Source organism: Bombina bombina, chromosome 6 (genome assembly GCF_027579735.1).
Source record: "Bombina bombina isolate aBomBom1 chromosome 6, aBomBom1.pri, whole genome shotgun sequence".
Taxonomy (NCBI): Eukaryota; Metazoa; Chordata; class Amphibia; order Anura; family Bombinatoridae; genus Bombina; species Bombina bombina.
The window spans coordinates 257,872,861-257,896,231 of record NC_069504.1 but is presented as its reverse complement, the minus strand read 5'-3'; the positions used below and the strand labels follow the sequence as shown (position 1 = coordinate 257,896,231).

At 43.4% G+C, this 23,371-nt stretch overlaps 1 protein-coding gene across 2 annotated transcripts in view; it reads left to right on the top strand.

Annotated features, from left to right (window-relative positions):
- The window catches only part of CNOT2 (CCR4-NOT transcription complex subunit 2), a 644,096-nt gene that overhangs the window by 132,424 nt on the left and 488,301 nt on the right, over positions 1-23,371 (top strand). For both annotated transcript variants that reach the window (XM_053716789.1, XM_053716790.1), the window contains exon 2: positions 14,026-14,148. In XM_053716789.1, the coding sequence (XP_053572764.1) occupies positions 14,038-14,148 (111 nt within the window). In that variant the 5' untranslated portion in view covers positions 14,026-14,037. The remainder of the gene's footprint in view (positions 1-14,025; positions 14,149-23,371) is intronic.

The following is a 23,371-nucleotide window of genomic DNA, read 5'->3' as shown; positions in this document are numbered from 1 at the left end:
AAGCCTGATACAGTGATTTAACAACAACTGGGATCATGCTTGCAAAAAGGGATAATATTCATGTTAAAACCTATATTACTTAGTCTAAAAACGTTTGCATGATTTATAAATAAAAACGTTTTTTCTCTGAGGGTGATAAATCTTTATTTGGGGCCTAATTTCCACATGGCTTGTTAGATTACTCCTAGGAGTACTTTTTTAAGGCCCTCTGACTTTGAGTGCATGGTGGGAGGGGCCTATTTTCGTTTTCAGTCTGAGACATCCAGCTTCCCTGAAGGAGTCCTCTGGCTTATAGGACCTCTATAGAGGGTTTTGTTCCTGCAAAAATCGTTTTTAAGGGCAGGTAGGAGCCACAGCAGAGCTGTGGCAGTGTGTTTGACTGTTTGTTAACAGGTTTAATGTTTTTCTAATTCGTTTTTGGGCCTGAGGGGTTAATCATCCATTTGCAAGTGGGTGCAATGCTGCTTTAGTCCCTTATACACACTGTAAAAAGTTCGTAGAGTTTACTACTTTTTTTCACTGTTTTGCAGTTTATGTGGTAGTTTTTTTCTCTTAAAGGAACAGTACCGTTTTTTATTATTGCTTTTTTCACATTTATTAAAGTGTTTTCCAAGCTTGCTGGTCTCATTTACTAGTCTGTTAAACATGTCTGACATAGAGGAAACTCCTTGTTCATTATGTTTAGAAGCCATTGTGGAACCCCCTCTTAGAATGTGTACCAAATGCACTGACCTTTCTATAAGTTATAAAGACCATATTATGGCTTTTAAAGATTTATCACCTGAGGTTTCTGAGACTGACAAAAGGGAGGTTATGCCATCTAGCTCTCCCCACGTGTCAGAACCTATAACTCCCGCTCAAGGGACGCCAAGTACATCTAGCGCGTCCAGTGCGTTTACTTTACAAGACATGGTGGCAGTTATGAATCATACCCTCACTGAGGTATTGTCCAAACTGCCAGGGTTACAAGGAAAGCGAGACAGCTCTGGGGCTAGAACAAATACAGAGCTCTCTGACGCTTTAGTAGCTATGTCTGATATACCCTCACAATGTGCAGAAGTTGAAGCAGGAGAGCTTCTATCTGTGGGTGACTTCTCTGATTCAGGGAAGGCGTTACTTCAGTCTGACTCTGAAATGACAGCATTTAACTTTAAGCTTGAACACCTCCGCGTGTTGCTCAGGGAGGTTTTAGCCACTCTGGATGACTGTGACACCATTGTAGTCCCAGAGAAATTGTGTAAAATGGACAAATACTTTGCAGTGCCTGTTTACACTGATGTTTTTCCAATCTCTAAGAGGTTTTCAGAAATTATTACTAAGGAATGGGATAGACCAGGTGTGCCGTTCTCTCCCCCTCCTGCTTTTAAGAAAATGTTTCCTATAGATGCCGCTACACGGGACTTGTGGCAGACGGTCCCTAAGGTGGAGGGAGCAGTCTCTACCCTAGCTAAGCGTACAACTATTCCTGTCGAGGACAGTTGTGCTTTCCTAGATCCTATGGATAAGAAAATTGAGGGTTTCCTTAAGAAAATCTTTATATAACAAGGTTTTATTCTCCAGCCTCTTGCATGCATTGCCCCAGTCACTGCTGCAGCGGCTTTCTGGTTCGAGTCTCTGGAGGAGGCTTTACAGGTAGAGACCCCGTTGGATGATATCCTTGACAGGCTTAAAGCTCTTAAGTTAGCCAATTCATTTATTTCTGACACCGTTTTTCATTTAACCAAGCTAACGGCTAAAAATTCAGGTTTTGCCATTCAGGCACGTAGGGCGCTATGGCTTAAATCCTGGTCAGCTGATGTCACTTCAAAATCTAAACTTCTCTATATCCCCTTCAAAGGGCAGACCCTATTTGGGCCTGGACTGAAGGAGATCATTTCTGATGTTACTGGAGGAAAAGGCCACGCCCTTCCCCAGGATAGGTCCAACAAGTTAAGGACCAAACAGACTAATTTTCGTTCCTTTCGAAACTTCAAGAGTGACGCAGCTTCATCTTCCTCTTCTACAAAAAAAGAGGGAAATTTTGCCCAGTCCAAGCTAGTCTGGAGACCTAACCAGGCTTGGAACAAGGGGAAACAGGCCAAAAAGCCTGCTGTTGCCTCTAAGACAGCACTAGATCCGGGACCGGATCTAGTGGGGGGCAGACTTTCTCTCTTCACCCAGGCTTGGTCAAGAGACTTCCAGGATCCCTGGGCTCTGGAGATTGTTTCCCAGGGATATCTTCTGGATTTCAAAGCTTCATCTCCAAAGGGGAGATTTCATCTCTCTCAATTATCTGCAAACCAGATAAAGAAAGAGGCATTCTTACATTGCGTTCAAGACCTGCTAGTTATGGGAGTGATCCGCCCAGTTCCAAAGGAGGAACAGGGGCAGGACTTCTATTCAAATCTGTTTATAGTTCCCAAGAAAGAGGGAACTTTCAGACCAATCTTGGATCTCAAGATCCTAAACAAATTTCTCAGGGTCCCATCCTTCAAGATGGAGACTATTCGAACCACCCTACCTGTGATCCAGGAGGGTCAATATATGACTACCGTGGATTTAAAGGATGCTTATCTACATATTCCAATACACAGGGATCATCATCAGTTTCTCAGGTTCGCCTTCCTAGACAGACATTACCAGTTTGTGGCTCTTCCCTTTGGGTTAGCCACGGCACCAAGAATCTTTACGAAGGTTCTAGGGTCCCTTCTGGCGGTTCTAAGACCTCGGGGTATAGCAGTAGCCCCTTACCTAGACGACATCCTGATACAGGCGTCAACTTTTCAAATCGCCAGGTCCCAAACGGACATTGTTCTGGCATTCCTAAGGTCTCACGGGTGGAAGGTGAACGAAGGAAAGAGTTCTCTCTCACCTCTCACAAGAGTTTCTTCCGAGGAACTCTGATAGATTCAGTAGAAATGAAGATTTATCTGACAGAGGTCAGGTTGTCAAAACTTCTAACTTCCTGCCGTGCTCTTTATTCCATTTCTCGTCCGTCGGTGGCTCAGTGTATGGAGGTAATCTGATTAATGGCAGCGGCAATGGACATTGTTCCGTTTGCCCGCCTACATCTCAGACCACTGCAACTTTGCATGCTCAATCAGTGGAATGGGGATTACACAGATTTGTCCCCTCTACTAAATCTGGATCAAGAGACCAGGGATTCTCTTCTCTGGTGGCTATCTCGGGTCCATCTGTCCAAGGGAATGAGTTTCCGCAGGCCAGAATGGACTATAGTAACGACCGATGCCAGCCTTCTGGGCTGGGGTGCAGTCTGGAACTCCCTGAAGGCTCGGGGTTCGTGGATTCAGGAGGAGGCCCTCCTTCCGATAAACATTCTGGAACTAAGAGCGATATTCAATGCTCTTCAGGCTTGGCCTCAGCTAGCTGCGGTCAAGTTTATCAGATTTCAGTTGGACAACATCACGACTGTAGCCTATATCAACCATCACCCCCTGGCAATGTTGGAGGTTTCAAAGATAATTCTATGGGCAGAGGTTCACTCTTGCCATCTCTCAGCTATCCATATCCCAGGAGTAGAGAAATGGGTGGCGGATTTTCTAAGTCAGCAGACTTTTCATCCGGGGGAGTGGGAACTCCATTCAGAGGTATTTGCCCAGTTGATCCAACTTTGGGGCAAACCAGAACTGGATCCCATGGCGTCTCGTCAGAACGCCAAGCTTGCTTGTTACGGGTCGAGGTCCAGGGTTCCCAAGGCAGCGCTGATAGATGCTCTAGCAGCGCCCTAGTCCTTCAGCCTGGCTTATGTGTTTCCACCGTTTCCTCTGCTCCCTCGTCTGATTGCCAAGATCAAGCAGGAGAGAGCTTCGGTGATCTTGATAGCCCCTGCGTGGCCACGCAGGACTTGGTATGCAGATCTGGTGGACATGTCATCCTTTCCACCATGGACTCTGCCGCTAAGGCAGGACCTTCTACTTCATGGTCCCTTCAAACATCCAAATCTAATTTCTCTACGTCTGACTGCTTGGAGATTGAACGATTGATTCTATCAAAGCGTGGTTTTTCAGAATCGGTCATTGATACCTTAATTCAGGCTCATCATAAGATATGGTGTAAATATCTTCATTGGTGTGAATCCAAGGGTTACTCATGGAGTAAGGTCAGGATTCCTAGGATATTATCTTTTCTCCAAGAAGGATTGGAGAAGGGTTTGTCAGCTAGTTCCTTAATGGGACAGATTTCTGCTCTGTCTATTCTTTTGCACAAACGTCTGGCCGAGGTTCCAGATGTTCAGGCGTTTTGTCAGGCTTTAGTTAGAATCAAGCCAGTGTTTAAACCTGTTGCTCCGCCATGGAGTTTAAATTTAGTTCTTAAAGTTCTTCAAGGGGTTCCGTTTGAACCTTTGCATTCCATAGATATTAAAGGGACACTGTACCCAAAATTTTTCTTTCGTGATTCAGATTGAGCATGACATTTTAAGAAACTTTCTAATTTACTCCTATTATCAAATTTTCTTCATTCTCTTGGTATCTTTATTTGAAATGCAAGAATGTAAGTTTAGATGCCGGCCCATTTTTGGTGTACAACCTGGGTTGTCCTTGCTGATTGGTGGATAAATTCATCCACCAATAAAAAAGTGCTGTCCAGAGTACTGAAACCAAAAAAAAGCTTAGATTCCTTCTTTTTCAAATCATGATAGCAAGAGAACGAAGAAAATATTGATAATAGGAGTAAATTAGAAAGTTGCTTAAAATTGCATGCTCTTTCTGAAATAGAAAAGAAAAAAATTGGGTTCAGTGTCCCTTTAAGCTTTTATCTTTGAAAGTTCTGTTTTTAGTAGCTATCTCCTCGGCTCGAAGAGTTTCGGAGTTATCTGCTTTACAATGTGATTCCCCTTATCTGATTTTCCATGCAGATAAGGTAGTGTTACGTGCCAAACTTGGGTTTCTTCCTAAGGTGGTATCTAATAAGAATATCAATCAGGAGATTGTTATTCCTTCACTATGTCCTAATCCTTCTTCAAAGAAGGAACGTCTATTACACAATCTTGATGTGGTTCGTGCTTTAAAGTTTTATTTACAAGCTACGAAGGATTTTCGTCAAACATCTGCTTTGTTTGTTGTCTACTCTGGACAGAGGAGAGGCCAAAAGGCTTCGGCAACTTCTCTTTCTTTTTGGCTAAGAAGTATAATACGCTTAGCTTATGAGACTGCTGGCCAGCAGCCTCCTGAAAGAATTACAGCTCATTCTACTAGAGCAGTAGCTTCCACATGGGCTTTTAAACATGAGGCCTCTGTTGAACAGATTTGTAAGGCGGCGACTTGGTCTTCGCTTCATACCTTTTCTAAATTCTATAAATTTGATACTTTTGCTTCTTCGGAGGCTGTTTTTGGGAGAAAGGTCTTACAGGCAGTGGTGCCTTCCGTTTAAGTTCCTGCCTTGTTCCCTCCCTTCATCCGTGTCCTAAAGCTTTGGTATTGGTATCCCACAAGTAATGGATGAACCCGTGGACTGGATACACCTTTACAAGAGAAAACAAAATTTGTGCTTACCTGATAAATTTATTTCTCTTGTGGTGTATCCAGTCCACGGCCCGCCCTGTCATTTTAAGGCAGGTGTTTTTTTTTTGTTTTTTTTAAACTACAGTCACCACTGCACCCTATAGTTTCTCCTTTTTTTCTTGCTTGTCTTTGGTCGAATGACTGGGGGTGGCAGTTAGGGGAGGAGCTATATAGACAGCTCTGCTGTGGGTGTCCTCTTGCAGCTTCCTGTTGGGAAGGAGAATATCCCACAAGTAATGGATGAACCCGTGGACTGGATACACCACAAGAGAAATAAATTTATCAGGTAAGCATAAATTTTATTTTTCTAAAGAATATTATTTATATGGCATTATGCATGTAACAAAATTGCTGCCAATAATAATAATAATAATAATAATAATAATAATAAAAAAAAGGTAAACAATACTGACAAAGTTATGAATACAGCGGTATAGTTGCCTTGGCAACACAGTCTAAACATTTTCAGCATTGATATTATGGATGGTGGATATTTGCACAAATAAAAAAAAAACAATGAATTAGCAGCAAACAGCCATTTACGATCCAGCAAATTAGAGTATTCGTTTAGCAATGGTCGAGTGTGTGTAACATATGTGGCAGTCCGCGTAATACGGACCATACGCAGACAGGGTATGTTGTATGATGAATTTATCACCACAAATTCACATTACAGTACTGTGCCTTGTACTCCATGCATTTTTGACAAGCAGCCGCGTGCGGCACAAACTACTGGGAAAAGTAAACTCCGCTATTGGGCCATTAGACAATTTTATGTTACATTTTAAAACGTAATCACTGCATTACACGTGTCACTTTGCGGTACCTACCCTAGTAATGACTGCAGTGTAGCATTATTATTTACCATTATCCTGCCAGTGATTTAGCTTTGGCATTCAGGAATACCCCACTGTTATTCATTCCTCGCCTACTAGCTCCCAGCCAATCAGTGGCGTTGCTTTTAAATATATCCCGGCCAGTGCCCGCCTCTGTTTTACTGGAGCGCAGTTACTATCGCATTACGTTGTCTGCAGAGTTAACAAGGTGTTGAAACGTATATGTCTTGGGCTGCAGTCTTTTTATTATTACAGTAATAATAAAAAGAGACTGCAGCCCAAGACATATACGTTTCAACACCTTAACTCTCTTGGTCTGTGACTCGCTGACCGGCTCCAATGCACTGCTAGCCCGCAGCAGGGCTAAAAGTGGGGAAAAGCCACCTGCCTGGTGCCCGGAACTGCATGCCCTGGGCGTCAGGCAATATAAATTGCGCATCCCTGAATGTTTGTTTTTAAAAATGTTTAACATTGGCTTATATGTCATTCTGTAGCAACACACAATACATTTATTGTAATTACAATATGTTTAATGTCCCTTTAACTTCTATTTAATACATTTGACAGCAAAACCATTAACACTGTATCTATTGTTTAATTTTTTTCAGCATTCGCACAGATAGGTTGGTCTTTGGCTGCTCCTTGCTTATTGCATGACCTGTTAAAGGCAGATTTAAAGGGACATGAAACTCAAAATGTTTTTCATTATAGAGAATTTACTTTGTTTTCATCTTATTCTTCGTTGAAGAGATACCTAGGTAGGTAGCGTGCACATGCCCGAAGCTCTACATGATAGGAAATAGTGCTGCCATCTATTGCTCTGGCTAATTTATAACATTGTTGTAAAGCTGCTGCCATATAGTGCTACAGACACGTGCACACTCCTGACCTTACAACCCTGCTTTTCAACAAAGGATAACACGAATACAAAGACAATTTGATAATGGAAGTAAATTGGATAGTTGTAAATTGTATCTTCTATCTGAATCATGAAAGAAACATTTTGGGTTTTATGTCCCTTTAAGTCAGTCATGCTTTAATATATGATTAAGGAGCAAAATTATAATATTACTCCTGTCGAGACTGAATACACATTTAATGTATACTGGGTCAATTCTGGCTGTCGGATAGGTTTATTTACAGTGTAAAAATAGCCATGAACATCTTAAGCTATGGTTGTGTTACCTGCTGTCTCAGCGCTCACTCAGCATTATTTCAACTGAACTGATGATGCTGGTTACACTCGTTTGCAAACTGCTGATCTCTTCAAGTAACTGCTTTAGCGTCCAGGCTTGATAAACAATAGTTTCCATCTAAAGGGGAGGAGAGTCCACGGCTTCATTCATTACTGTTGGGAATTAAGAACCTGGCCACCAGGAGGAGGCAAAGACACCCCAGCCAAAGGCTTAAATACCTCCCCCACTTCCCTTATCCCACAGTCATTCTTTCCCTTTCGTCACAGGATGGCAGAGAAGTGCTGGAGTTTCGGAGTAGTCTCTAATGGAGGGTAGTACTCTTCGCAGTGGGACTGGAGTTTTAAGTAGTCCTGTCAGCCTCCCAGTGAGAGCCTGGGTGAGTCTTTCTGCGAAACCAACAGCTCCACAAGCCATCAGCGTTGACTAGTTTCGCTGCCTGCTTTCTACACTCAAGTCCATGTCAGGAACGAGGCTTCTAACCTGTCACACTTGAAGGGTCGTGTTCCTGTTCCACGGCGTAGATTCTGGTAAGATTGTTTAATTTTTTATTACATAATGATAACATAAGCAGACAGGGTCACAGTGTGGCGCTTTTTATCTTTACAGAATCAAGGGTTAATATTCCTGGAAGGGGATTATTGAACAGGGGGGGCTTATACATGATATTGTTTGTGTCATGGCTGCATTATGTGCGAGATGGGCTCTGGCAATGTGTGGAACTTTAAACAGGTTACTTGCTGGAATCTTCCACGGCCATTCCTTGGCGCGCTTTCCCTAATGCAGGGGCGGGCCTGCAGGGCACGCCATGTGACTGGGTGCGGCTATCTCTCCTTTTCTGTTGATCTGTGACACAGGAGACGTAATGGTTTCTAAAGTCCGTGTCCTAGGAGGTGGCCAGTGCCCCGGCCATTGGCGGTATAAAGGTCCCCTTTTTGTAAATCAAGTAAGTCTACCATTAGCGAGAGCTATGGAAGACTCTGACACATTAGAGGGTTCTCCCTCTTTAACTAAGTCTCATTACTGTGTTTATTGTGAGGAGGTTCTGGTAGACCAGCCTTCTCAACATTGTTCCACATGCCTTGATAAAGTTACATCATCTAAATCTAAACGGATGTCTAGTACTACTGAGCCATCCACCTCTGAGGGTTCTTCGTCCCATGAGGTGCGTTCCCTGCATTCATCTCCGATTGCACATGCAGCGCCCCGGGGTCCAACCGTAGCTCCTTCGGGAGTGATTCAATGGCTGTCAGACTTTGCGGACCAACTGGAATTGGCGGTTTCAAAGGTGATCCATGCTTTACCACGTTCTGCTAAGCGCAAGCGTAGAGTGTATCATAGCGGCTCGGCCCAGGGTTTGTCCTCACCGATGGCAGATCCAGAGGCTCTATACGAGGACGAGGCCCACTCCGACTCTTCGGAGGAGGCCCCTTCTGGGTCGGAGTCCGCGTCATCTAAAACTCCTGCTGCGGAGGAGCTGGTTATAGGTTTAGGATGGAAAATTAGCATTTTCTGCTGCGGCAGGTACTTGCTACTTTGGAGGTTGCGGAAACTAAGATTCCGGAGGAACCTGCGATCCCTAAGCTTGACAAGATGTACGAGTATAGGGTAGTGCCTCAGACTTTCCCGGTTCCCGTTAAGATGGCGAATATTATTAAGAATGAAAGGGAGCGATTGTGGTCTTCCTTTTCCCCTTCTTCTTCTTCTTCTTCTTCTTTTAAAAGACTGTTCCCTGTTCTGGACTCCCAGCTTGAGCTGTGGGGGACCATCTCTAAGGTGGATGGGGCTATCTCTACGCTTGCGAAGCAGACGACTATTCCCCTCGAGGATAGTTTGTCATTTAAAGAGCCCATGGATAAAAAGCTGGAAAACATGTTGAGAAAGATGTTTCGGCACACAGGGTTTGTTTTTCAGCCAGCAGTGGCCGTTGCGGCGGTCGCTGGAGCTGCGACATATTGGTGTGAATCTCTGTGAAATGGTCAAGTGGGAGACATCCATCGACGAAATACAGGAGAAGATTAAGGCGCTGCAGATCGGCAATTCTTTCATCTGCGACGCCAATATGCAAATTATACGCCTGAATGCTAAGGTTTCAGGATTTTCTGTTTTAGCGCGCAGGGCTCTGTGGCTAAAATCTTGGCCTGCGGACATGACCGCCAGCAACCCGCCACAAAAGTGGACCAGTCCAAGCCCGCCAATACGAAATCGTCATGAAGGGGCTGCCCCCGACCGGTCTCCTGATCACGTAGGGGCAGATTATCGCTATTCTCAGACGCATGGTTGCAAGACGTTCAGGACCCTTGAGTTCTAGAAGTGGTCTCCCAGGATTACAGGATAGGGTTCAGATCCCACCCGCCCGAGGGCAGATTCCTCCTGTCAAACCTGTCTTAAAAATCAAAGAAGAGAGAGGCCTTTCTAGAGTGTGTAAGAGATCTCGCCTCTCTCGGGGTTATTGTACCAGTACCCCTAGTAGAGAGGGGTCTAGGGTACTATTCCAACCTTTCTGTGGTTTCAAAGAAGGAGAGCACGTTCCGCCCGATTCTGGACCTAAAGTGTTTAAACAAGTTTGAGTGTTCCTGAAGACTATAGACTTGAAGGACGCTTACCTTCATGTGCCAATCCACAGGGACCACTTCAGGTTCCTAGGATTTGCATTTCTGGACCAACACTTCCAGTTTGTGGCCCTTCCTTTTGGCCTGGCGACGGCCCTGAGAGTCTTCACAAAGGTTCTGGGGGCGCTGCTTGCAGTGGCTAGATCCAGGGGCATTGTGGTGGCGCCTTTCCTGGACGACATCAAGCGCCGTCGTTCAGCCTCGCAGAGGATCATTCGAGCGCTGCTCTTCTTCTGCTCCAGTCTCACGGTTGGTAGACTTCCCTGGTTCCTAGCAACAGGGTGGAGTTCCTGGGCACGATAATAGACTCTATGTCCATGAAGATATTTCTCACAGATCAGCGGCGCAGGAAGCTGGCGTCCACCTGTCTAGCCCTTCAGTCCTCCTCAAGCCCGTCGGTGGCTCAATGTATGGAGATGGTGTCGAGCATAGACCCATTCGCCAGATTCCATCTCAGACCTCTGCAATTGTGCATGTTGAGACAGTGGAACGGTGATCATTCAGATCTGTCACAGCTGATATCCATGGATGCTCGGACTCGGAACTCCCTCTCTCTTGGTGGATCCGTCCGGAGCAGCTGTCCATGGGGACATCCTTCTTGAGACCGTCCTGGGAGATTGTGACCACGGACGCTAGTCTGACAGGATGGGGAGCTGTTTGGGGTGCCCGAGTGGCACAAGGAAACTGGTACGGGGAGGAGTCTCTCCTTCGATCAACATCCTAGAACTGTGATCAATTCACAATGCTCTGAAGGCATGGCCTTCTCTGGAGTCAGTCAGTTTCATCAGATTTCAGACCGACAACATTACCTTGGTGGCTTACATCAAGAATCAGGGGGTTACGAGGAGCTTCCTCGCGATGAGGGAGCTGTCTCAGATTCTGTAGTGGGCGCAGTCCCACGACTGCTCGCTCTCAGCGATTCACATTCCAGGTGTGGACAACTGGGAAGCAGACTTTCTCAGCAGACAATCCTTCCATCCGGGGGAATGGTCTCTCCACCCCAAGGTGTTTGCAGAGATTTGTCACAGATGGGGAACGCCAGAGATAGATCTCATGGCGTCCAGACTCAATTGCAAGCTACCTCGATATGGGTCGAGGTCCAGGGATCCCCAGGCAGATCTGATAGATGCCTTAGCAGTTCCATGGGGATTCAGCCTAGCTTACATACTACCTTTTTTGCCTCGAGTAGTGGCTCGCATCAAACAGGAGCGGGCCTCAGCCATTCTGATTTCTCCTTCATGGCCGCGAAGGATGTGGTTTGCGGACCTGGTGGGGATGTCATCCTCTCCGCCGTGGAGGTTACCGTGTCGCAGGGATCTGCTGGAATAGGGCCCCTTTCAGCATCGCAATCTAGATTCTCTGAGGCTGACTGCATGGAGATTGAATGCCTAGTCTTAGCCAAGGGAGGTTTTTCTGAACGTGTGATTGATAATATTATTTAGGCAAGGAAGCCAGTCACTCGTCGCATCTACCATATAAGGTGTGGAGGACTTTTCCTGGTTCCCTCTGCAGAATGACTGGGGGATAAGGAAAGTGGGGGAGGTATTTAAGCCTTTGGCTAGGGTGTCTTTGCCTCCTCCTGGTGGCCAGATTCTTAATTCCCAACAGTAATGAATGAAGCCGTGGACTCTCACCTCTCGATGGAAATTAAATTATCAGGTAAGCATAATTTTTTTTTTATTTTTTTTTAAATGTATTGATAACCATTCCCTGTTTTAAAGGGAAAGTGACAGTATCTTGAACAAGAGCTTGACAAATGTATTTGAAATTGCACTGTCAACCACACAGCTTCTAGTAAGGAAGTAATTTTCTTCAGGGATGTAGGTAGAATAATCCAAAAATGTAGGAACCTTAACTAGGGTTTTAGGAGCAATGGCTTCTCATTTCCTGGGATTTGTCAAACCTTGCTTTTAAGAGAAACCTTCACTACTTAATTATCTTAAAGGGACATGAACCCCAAAATGTTTATTTCATGATTTACAGTAGATAGAGCATGCAATTTTAAACAACTTTCTAATTTACTTCTATTATCAAATGTTCTTCATTCCCTGGATCTTTTGTTTAAAACACCCAGCTTATATACACATTCTCATCTTGATAAGAGCCTTATCTGATCCCGCGCTTTCTGCCCCTAGAGACAGGCTGGCACCTCCATAGGAGCCATAGTTGCCTAGAGGCCCCACAATAGCTAGGTTGCAGTTTTGGGGTGATCCCGGGGGAGGGGCGGCCATTCCAGGGTGTCGTTAGAGAGCTCCTGGTCCCCAGATGCCACAGTCCAAAAAGCGACTTGATCTGTTACTGGGGATTGGAGCAGCAGCCTGCCAAAGGTATTCAGGAAGTGTCTAAGGTGGGTTTGTCCAAAACCCTCCCCGGTTTCAGAGTGAGCTCCCCCTCCGCAATCTCCCCAACCCCTGTCCACCAAAGGCATAATAAATCCCCAAAAGAGCTAAGCTCTGGGGCAAACGGCCTCTGGAGCGACCTAGGTTAATGTTCAGCGTGGACCTCTAGCAAGCCTAGCCGACGAGTGGTTCCATAAGCCCGGCAAGTTATGAAGGGGCCAAGCGGGTAGAAATCGGCTCTTTCTGTGACAACTTGCAATCAGGGTAAGAATAAAAAGGAAGCTGGTGGGGACACAATAATCCACATTATGGGAGGAGGTAGCCTTGGCAGCCTGGTATCCATGACACGCTTCATGATAAAACAAAGAAGAAAACAAATTGCTTCTAATTTTTTGTGATATCACGTATATTTTGAGTAGATTTATAAGCCTTTTAATAGTTTTCATCTAAAATATTTATTTATTTTTTAACTTGGTAACAACATAATTATATTGCTACAGGGGAGAGCTGTTCAATAATTTAAATATAAGACAGTAATTAGCAGACAGAATGAATGGAGGGCCCTGCACTATTTGGATTTTAAAGTCTTCTATAACTTATGACCCTGTTTCATTCATTATTTGTTTTGTGCTCTATAGTATCCCTAAGGGATGTTGCTTACAGTACTGCTCCCTCCTCCTTTTTGCTTTCCTGAAGTTAAAGGGTCTACTCGAAAATTGTTATTGTTTAAAAAGATAACCACTTTATTACCCATTCCCCAGTTTTGCATAACTAACAGTTCTATTAATTTACTTTTTACCTCTGTGATTACTTTGTATCTAAGCCTGGCACACATAAACTAGCACTGTATGACTGTAAAATGTTAATAAAATGCATTGAGATAAAAGGCAACCTGCAGGGTCAGAGATTTAGAGGTTATAAAGTATATTAATTTAACAATGTTAGTTGTGGAAAGCTAGGGAATGGGTGGTTAAGTCGTAATCTATCTTTTTAAACAATAAAAAAAAAGTAGTCTGTCCCTTTAAGACATACTTACATTTATGTGTATTTATTTTGGACATATATAGCATGCCCCCTTGGACCAGTAGTATATAGTCTATGAATAAGCACCACTAGGGGGCGTGAAACGCCTAAGACTGGCCTGGTATTCATGCCTGCCCTCTGTTTGGGATCACGCTATGCTTTTATAAGTGTTATAATTAACGGATGTTTTATCTTCTTCATCTAACCGAGTAGTGCCTTCTTCCCTTGACTACTTGTACTTTTCTTGTTTCAGATTTCTTTTTCACCCTTCTTGTAACTAAAGTTTTTTTGTACTTTAAATAATGTGTGTTAACAATTTCAAAGGGTTCTCCTAATACTTCCTGACTGCTTCCAGATGTCACATTATTATAATTAGGTTTCCTGATACACCACATTACTTGATTAAACTGACATTTTATTGTAAATGGCTTGCCAGAAAAACTGAGAATTTGGGTTAATTGAGAATTTGGGTTAGTTTTTCTGTAGTTTTTGTCCTAACGTTACTTCTACTTATTTTTCAGGTGACATAAAGCATGTTTGGTGCTTCAAGAAAGAAGTTTGTAGAGGGGGTCGAAAGCGATTACCACGATGAGAATATGTATTATAGCCAGTCTTCGATGTTTCCACATCGGCCGGAGAAAGATGTAAGTTATTATTTTTTTATTTTGCTAATTGAAAAGTCTTGGACATTCAGATACTTAAAAAAAATTGGTTACTCTAAGATGCAAGAAAAGAGAAACTTTAAACAATGACTATACATAGTAAAAGTTAGGTTTTAAGAATGTGCTGGTTTTGAATGAAGGTGTCAATATATTAATTTCTTTCATAATGGTGGTGAGAGTTCACGAACCATTATTGGGAATTCTACTCCTCACCAAGAGTCAGTCCTTATTAGGAAAGTATGTAATTTATTTATGTTGGCACTCGCATAGGCCTATATTGTAATAGTAGGTACACTTAGTATTGTACATCATAGCCAGGTGACTATTATGGCATTTATCTTCTGCAGGAACCTATATTTTTATTATTATATACACATTATTCTTTCAACTTTTTTTTTTTGGCTCTTAGCGTGTGTCAGTTATTTTGGACTAGTTTAGGTTTTTAGAGTGCATTTCACATGTGGCCATATTTAGTTTGTATATATTTTTTTGCACTTAATTTTAGTGCGCGTCTGCTTTGTATATGCGCACCTCACATATTTAGTTACATTAGTGCACATTGGCAGTCTTACGTTTGCTCAGGTGTGTTAGTAGTGGTGGCTTATGATATGCACGTTGTATAGATACACTTTTTTGCTGGCTTCGGTTTTGTGTGTGGGTAGGCTATTTCGTTAGCGCATCTTGGTCATTTGTGCATTTGTCTCATTAGTGCTATGCATGTTGGCCTTTTGGTATATTTCATGCCACCACTTTACTGCAATTTGCTATCATATTAAAAAAGAAAAAAAAAAACGTTTTCACAAACTTTCTCACTGAAATTATTTCTCTGGGATCCACTTTGTTCAGAAATAGCAGAGGTGCATGGTAATAAGAAGGCCGCTAATTTCTGCTGCACATCACACTTTTGAAATTCTCGGCAATTAAGGGGTTAGTCAGGTAGTTTGTCAGTTTTAAGATTCTCTAGTGTAGCGATTACCCTCTTTCCTGATACCTCCCACACCCTGATTCCTACCTGACCTCTCCTAAACAACTCTCTTCCCTCCCTCACTCCCATTGGTCTCCACCATCTTAATAACTGGCAGACGATATGCCAATGTGAAGTTTTAGTGCTTTCTTTTTTATTTTATTTTCTGCAGTATAGGTTTACCCCTTACCCTCCCACCTCCCTGATCCCTCCCTAGCAGCTCTCTAATAACCCCCCCCCTCCAACTAGTGTTCGCCATCTTAGGTAAAGGTATCTTTAATTAAAAATAAAATTTTTGTAGTGTAGGATGCCTCCCTACCTTTCCCCTCCAAGCAATCCTTTTCTAGGGCCCCCCTCTTTCTTTTTTCAGTGCTGCCTGTTCCCGTCCCCCCTACAGCTATGAACCACCCGCCTCCCTCCTGACCCTCCCACACCACCAACGATTGGCACCACCTCTTCAAGATTCAGAGAGGTGTGTCTGCATCAGTCTCTCTACACTACTATTTCTGCCAATGTTAGCGAGATTGTGGCAGAAAGAGGCCCAGGACAGCAGCACCGTACAGGGTACATTGCTGATCCTTAAAGGCTAAACGACCATTGCCGTGCAGGCCCTGGTCGTTAAGCTTATTTTTTGAAAGCTGATTGACATAATACCCCTGCTCAGTTCTGGAATTTTTGTATAGTTTATTTATTGCATTCTAATCAGATAATGCTGTTCTTGCTTCTAAGGGTTTCTGTTCTCCCTCTATTTGTTCTGTACAGGTGATTTCTTCAGTTTTTTCTCTAGGATTTTAGGATTTTGTACACTCTACTGTGCCTGAAATGTTGGCGGCTATGCCTCCTCCAAGTAAATGTAAACTGTTGGTTTCTGATAACCCCTTCTCTAGCTTATCTGATTTAAATAGATCTAAGTCTGTTAAGCTGCATGTTTCAAATTATGGTTCTTCTGATTTATCCCCAGAGGGTATTTTCAGATGATTAGGAGTCGGTCTCTTGACAAGATACAGATTCGTCCTCCCTTCTGTTTAATCTTGTACCTCTGTGTTCTCTCTTAAAGGGACACTCAATCAAAATTAAACTTTCATTATTCAGATAGAGCATGCAATTTCCAATTTACAACAGCTTTCCAATTTACTTCCATTAACTAAATGTGCACAGTATTTTCTCCAACATAGGTGTGTCCGGTCCACGGCGTCATCCTTACTTGTGGGATATTCTCTTCCCCAACAGGAAATGGCAAAGAGCCCAGCAAAGCTGGTCACATGATCCCTCCTAGGCTCCGCCTACCCCAGTCATTCTCTTTGCCGTTGTACAGGCAACATCTCCACGGAGATGGCTTAGAGTTTTTTAGTGTTTAACTGTAGTTTTTATTATTCAATCAAGAGTTTGTTATTTTAAAATAGTGCTGGTATGTACTATTTACTCAGAAACAGAAAAGAGATGAAGATTTCTGTTTGTATGAGGAAAATGATTTTAGCACCGTAACTAAAATCCATGGCTGTTCCACACAGGACTGTTGAGAGCAATTAACTTCAGTTGGGGGAACAGTGTGCAGTCTCTTACTGCTTGAGGTATGACACATTCTAACAAGACGATGTAATGCTGGAAGCTGTCATTTTCCCTATGGGATCCGGTAAGCCATGTTTATTAAGATAGTAAATAAGGGCTTCACAAGGGCTTATTAAGACTGTAGACTTTTTCTGGGCAAAATCGATTCATTATTAACACATATTTAGCCTTGAGGAATCATTTATTCTGGGTATTTTGATATGATTATATCGGCAGGCACTGTTTTAGACACCTTATTCTTTAGGGGCTTTCCCTAATCATAGTCAGAGCCTCATTTTCGCGCCGGTATGGCGCACTTGTTTTTGAGGACAGCATGGCATGCAGCTGCATGTGTGTGGAGCTCTGATACATAGAAAAGTCTTTCTGAAGGCATCATTTGGTATCGTATTCCCCTTTGGGCTTGGTTGGGTCTCAGCAAAGCAGATTCCAGGGACTGTAAAGGGGTTAAATATAAAAACGGCTCCGGTTCCGTTATTTTAAGGGTTAAAGCTTCCAAATTTGGTGTGCAATACTTTTAAGGCTTTAAGACACTGTGGTGAAATTTTGGTGAATTTTGAACAATTCCTTCATACTTTTTCGCAATTGCAGTAATAAAGTGTGTTTAGTTTAAAATTTAAAGTGACAGTAACGGTTTTATTTTAAAACGTTTTTTGTGCTTTGTTATCAAGTTTATGCCTGTTTAACATGTCTGAACTACCAGATAGATTGTGTTCTGACTGTGGGGAAACCAAGGTTCCTTCTCATTTAACTATATGTATTTTATGTCATAAAAAAAAAAAAAAAAAAAAAAAAAAAAAATTTAGTAAAAATGATGCCCAAGATGATTCCTCAAGTGAGGGGAGTAAGCATGGTACTGCATCATCCCCTCCTTCGTCTACACCAGTCTTGCCCATACAGGAGGCCCCTAGTACATCTAGTGCGCCAATACTCCTTACTATGCAACATTTAACGGCTGTAATGGATAATTCTATCAAAAACATTTTAGCCAATATGCCCACTTATCAGCGAAAGCGCGACTGCTCTGTTTTAGAAAATTCTGTAGAGCATGAGAACGCTGATGATATGGTTTCTGAAGGGCCCCTACACCAGTCTGAGGGGGCCAGGGAGGTTTTGTCTGAGGGAGAAATTTCAGATTCAGGAAACATTTCTCAACAAGCTGAACCTGATGTGATTACTTTTAAATTTAAGTTGGAACATCTCCGCGCTCTGCTTAAGGAGGTGTTATCCAATTTGGATGATTGTGATTATCTGGTCATTCCAGAACCACTATGTAAAATGGAAAAGTTCTTAGAGGCCCCGGGGCCCCCCGAAGCTTTTCCTATATCCAAGCGGGTGGCGTACATTGTTAGTAAAGAATGGGACAGGCCCGGTATACCTTTAGTACCTCCCCCCATATTTATAAAATTGTTTTCCTATAGTCGACCCCAGAAAGGACTGATGGCAGACAGTCCCCAAGGTCGAGGGGGCGGTTTCTACTCTACACAAGCGCGCCACTATACCCATAGAAGATAGTTGTGCTTTCCAAGATCCTATGGATAAAAAATTAGAAGGTCTGCTAAAGATGTTTGTTCAGCAAGGTTCCCTTCTACAACCAATTGCATGCATTGTCCCTGTCACTGCAGCCGTGTGTTTCTAGTTTGATGAGCTAGGAAAGGCGATTATTAGTAATTCTTCTTCTTATGAGGAGATTATGGACAGAATTCGTGCTCTTAAATTGGCTAATTCTTTCACCCTAGACGCCACCTTGCAATTGGCTAGGTTAGCGGCGAAAAAATTCTGGGTTTGCTATTGTGGCGCAGAGCGCTTTGGTTAAAATCTTGGGCAGCGGATGCGTCTTCCAAGAACAAATTGCTTGACATTCCTTTCAAGGGGAAAACACTCTTTGGCCCTGACTTGAAAGAGATTATCTCTGATATCACTGGGGGCAAGGGCCACGCCCTTCCTCAGGATAGGTCTTTTCAAGACCAAAAATAAACCTAAGTTTCGTCCCTTTCGCAGAAACGGATCAGCCCCAAGGGCTACGTCCTCTAAGCAGGAAGGTAATACTTCTCAAGCCAATCCAGCCTGGAGACCTATGCAAGGCTGGAACAAAGGAAAGCAGGCCAGGAAACCTGCCACTGCTACCAAGACAGCATGAAATGCGGGCCCCCGATCCGGGACCGGATCTGGTGGGGGGCAGACTCTCTCTCTTCGCTCAGGCTTGGGCAAGAGATGTTCTGGATCCTTGGGCGCTAGAAATAGTCTCCCAAGGTTATTCTCTGGAGTTCAAGGGGCTTCCTCCAAGGGGGAGGTTCCACAGGTCTCAGTTGTCTTCAGACCACATAAGAAGACAGGCATTCTTACATTGGGTAGAAGACCTGCTAAAAATGGGAGTGATTCATCCTGTTCCATTAGGAGAACAAGGGATGGGGTTCTACTCCAATCTGTTCATAGTTCCCAAAAAAGAGGGAACGTTCAGACCAATCTTAGATCTCAAGATCTTGAACAAGTTTCTCAAGGTTCCATCGTTCTAGATGGAAACCATTCGAACACTTCTTCCTTCCATCCAGGAAGGTCAATTCATGACCAAGGTGGATTTCAAGGATGCGTATCTACATATTCCTATCCACAAGGAACATCATCGGTTCCTAAGGTTTGCATTCCTGGACAAGCATTTCCAGTTCGTGGCATTTTCTTTCGGATTAGCCACTGCTCCTAGGATTTTCTCATAGGTACTAGGGTCCCTTCTGGCGGTGCTAAGACCAAGGGGCATTACTGTAGTACCTTACTTGGACGACATTCTGATTCGAGCGTCGTCCCTTCCTCAAGTAAAGGCTCACACGGACATTGTCCTGGCCTTTCTCAGATCTCACGGATGGAAAGTGAACGTGGAAAAGAGTTCTCTATCTCCGTCAACGAGGGTTCCCTTCTTGGGAACTATAATAGACTCCTTAGAAATGAGGATTTTTCTGACAGAAGCCAGAAAAACAAAACTTCTAGACTCTTGTCGGATACTTCATTCCGTTCCTCTTCCTTCCATAGCGCAGTGCATGGAAGTGATAGGTTTGATGGTAGCGGCAATGGACATAGTTCCTTTTGTGCGCATTCATCTAAGACCATTACAACTGTTCATGCTCAGTCAGTGGAATGGGGACTATTCAGACTTGTCTCCGAAGATACAAGTAAATCAGAGGACCAGAGACTCATTCCGTTGGTGGCTGTCCCTGGACAACCTGTCACAAGGGATGACCTTCCGCAGACCAGAGTGGGTCATTGTCACGACCGACGCCAGTCTGATGGGCTGGGGCGCGGTCTGGGGATCCCTGATAGCTCAGGGTCTTTGGTCTCGGGTAGAATCTCTTCTACCGATAAATATTCTGGAACTGAGAGCGATATTCAATGCTCTCAAAGCTTGGCCTCAGCTAGCGAGGGCCAAGTTCATACATCAACCATCAGGGGGGAACAAGGAGTTCCCTAGCGATGGAAGAAGTGACCAAAATCATTCTATGGGCGGAGTCTCACTCCTGCCACCTGTCTGCTATCCACATCCCAGGAGTGGAAAATTGGGAAGCGGATTTTCTGAGTCGTCAGACATTGCATCCGGGGGAGTGGGAACTCCATCCGGAAATCTTTGCCCAAGTCACTCAACCGTGGGGCATTCCAGACATGGATCTGATGGCCTCTCGTCAGAACTTCAGAGTTCCTTACTACGGGTACAGATCCAGGGATCCCAAGGCGGCTCTAGTGGATGCACTAGTAGCACCTTGGACCTTCAAACTAGCTTATGTGTTCCCGCCGTTTCCTCTCATCCCCAGGCTGGTAGCCAGGATCAATCAGGAGAGGGCGTCGGTGATTTTGATAGCTCCTGCGTGGCCACGCAGGACTTGGTATGCAGATCTGGTGAATATGTCATCGGCTCCACCATGGAAGCTACCTTTGAGAGACCTTCTTGTTCTAGGTCCGTTCGACCCACTCCAGCTGACTGCTTGGAGATTGAACGCTTGATCTTATCAAAGCGAGGGTTCTCAGATTCTGTTATTAATACTCTTGTTCAGGCCTGAAAGCCTGTAACCAGAAAAATTACCACATAATTTGGTATATCTGTTGGTGTGAATCTGCAGGATTCCCTTGGGACAAGGTTAAGATTCCTAAGAGTCTATCCTTCCTTCGAGAAGGATTGGAAAAAGGATTATCTGCAAGTTCCTTGATGGGTCAGATTTCTGCCTTGTCTGTGTTACTTCACAAAAAGCTGGCAGCTGTGCCAGATGTTCTAGCCTTTGTTCAGGCTCTGGTTAGAATCAAGCCTGTTTACAAAATTTTGACTCCTCCTTGGAGTCTCAACCTAGTTCTTTCAGTTCTTCAGGGGGTTCCGTTTGAACCCTTACATTCCGTTGATATTAAGTTATTATCTTGGAAAGTTTTGTTTTTGGTTGCAATTTCTTCTGCTAGAAGAGTTTCAGAATTATCTGCTCTGCAGTGTTCTTCTCCTTATCTGGTGTTCCATGCAGATAAGGTGGTTTTGCGTACTAAACCTGGTTTTCTTCCAAAAGTTGTTTCTAACAAAAACATTAACCAGGAGATAGTTGTGCCTTCTTTGTGTCCTAATCCAGTTTCAAAGAAGGAACGTTTGTTGCACAACTTGGATGTAGTTCGTGCTCTCAAATTTTACTTAGCAGCTACTAAGGATTTCAGACAAACTTTGTCTTTGTTTGTTGTTTATTCTGGTAAACGGAGAGGTCAAAAAGCAACTTCTACCTCTCTCTCCTTCTGGATTAAAAGCATTATCCGATTGGCTTATGAGACTGCCGGACGGCAGCCTCCTGAAAGAATCACAGCTCACTCCACTAGGGCTGTGGCTTCCACATGGGCCTTCAAGAACGAGGCTTCTGTTGATCAGATATGTAAGGCAGCGACTTGGTCTTCACTGCACACTTTTTCTAAATTTTACAAATTTGATACTTTTGCTTCTTCTGAGGCTATTTTTGGGAGAAAGGTTTTGCAAGCCGTGGTGCCTTCCATTTAGGTGACCTGATTTGCTCCCTCCCTTCATCCGTGTCCTAAAGCTTTGGTATTGGTTCCCACAAGTAAGGATGACGCCGTGGACCGGACACACCTATGTTGGAGAAAACAGAATTTATGTTTACCTGATAAATTACTTTCTCCAACGGTGTGTCCGGTCCACGGCCCGCCCTGGTTTTTTTAATCAGGTCTGATAATTTATTTTCTTTAACTACAGTCACCACGGTAACATATGGTTTCTCCTATGCAAATATTCCTCCTTAACGTCGGTCGAATGACTGGGGTAGGCGGAGCCTAGGAGGGATCATGTGACCAGCTTTGCTGGGCTCTTTGCCATTTCCTGTTGGGGAAGAGAATATCCCACAAGTAAGGATGACGCCGTGGACCGGACACACCGTTGGAGAAAGTAATTTATCAGGTAAACATAAATTCTGTTTTTATATTTAAACTTTTTGAATCACCAGCTCCTACTGAGCATGTGCAAGAATAAGTGTGTATGCATTTGTGAATGGCTGATGGCTGTCACATGGTACGTGTATGCATTTGTGATTGGCTGATGGCTGTCACATGGTACTGGGGGAGTGGAAAAAGACATAACTTTTAAAATTATCAGAAAAAAAAATCTACTACTATTTTGAAGTTCAGACTAAGTGCTATTGCTATTGTCTTGTTATCTTGCATTTGTTGATTATGCAAATCTACTGTGTTGACTGGTCCTTTAAGATAAGTTTTATGTACCTTGGGAGTTTAAGAGCCTATGGTTCTAGAGTTAAAAACCTGTCAAATTGACATTTTCTTTGCATAGATGTTTTGTAGATGATCCCTTTATATAGCGCATCTGGTAGCATTTTTATAAAAATTTATAGTTTTGCTTATTTTTTAAGAACGTTGTGCTGATTTTCAGACTCCTAACCAAGCCCCACAGTGCCTGATGCGATAGGGGGTAAAACTTGGACACCCCTATTTTAACTCAATGCTTTGGTTTTTAATGTGTTGTTTTTAAATTAACCATTTTTTTAAATTTAAGCACAGTTCTAGCATCTTTGTTTTTCCAATTTGAATGCTACATGGAGTTGAGCTTCATATCCTTAGATCTTTCTTGTGATTCAACTGGCTGAGCATCACCTGGAGAGAGGGTGAGCTGATACACCCTGAGATATCAGCACATCACTACCAGCACATTGGTGTGCTATTATATGTGAGTACCCATTTTTGGATTTTGGTTGCATCATTTCATGATCACTTTTGGTTGATCTGCACATGAGGCGCCCCTCTGTTTTATGTTTCACTTCATAGTTTGGTTCAGATTCGTCTGTGAAGAGGAGAACAGCCACATATACCTTGATATCCATCGACGCCCTTTGACTAGTGCAGAGCACGGATTCTTTTGGGACTATTATTGCATAACCGTTTGGTAACAGATTTATTCTTTGTATTCCTCATTGAGATAAGATCTGTTATCTGTTTAAATATTTATTTCAATATTACCACTTGGACGCCCCCTCAATTGGTTTGTTTTAGTAAGGGCAGATTATGCCTTTTTTTCCAAGGTGCTTATTTTCAGTCTGTTTAACATCCATTTGTACTAAATATAGTTTCCCAGGGATACAGAATAGGTTTCAGTTCTGCGTCTTTAATGGGTAGGTTTCTTCTGTCTCATGTTCCGTTGAATCC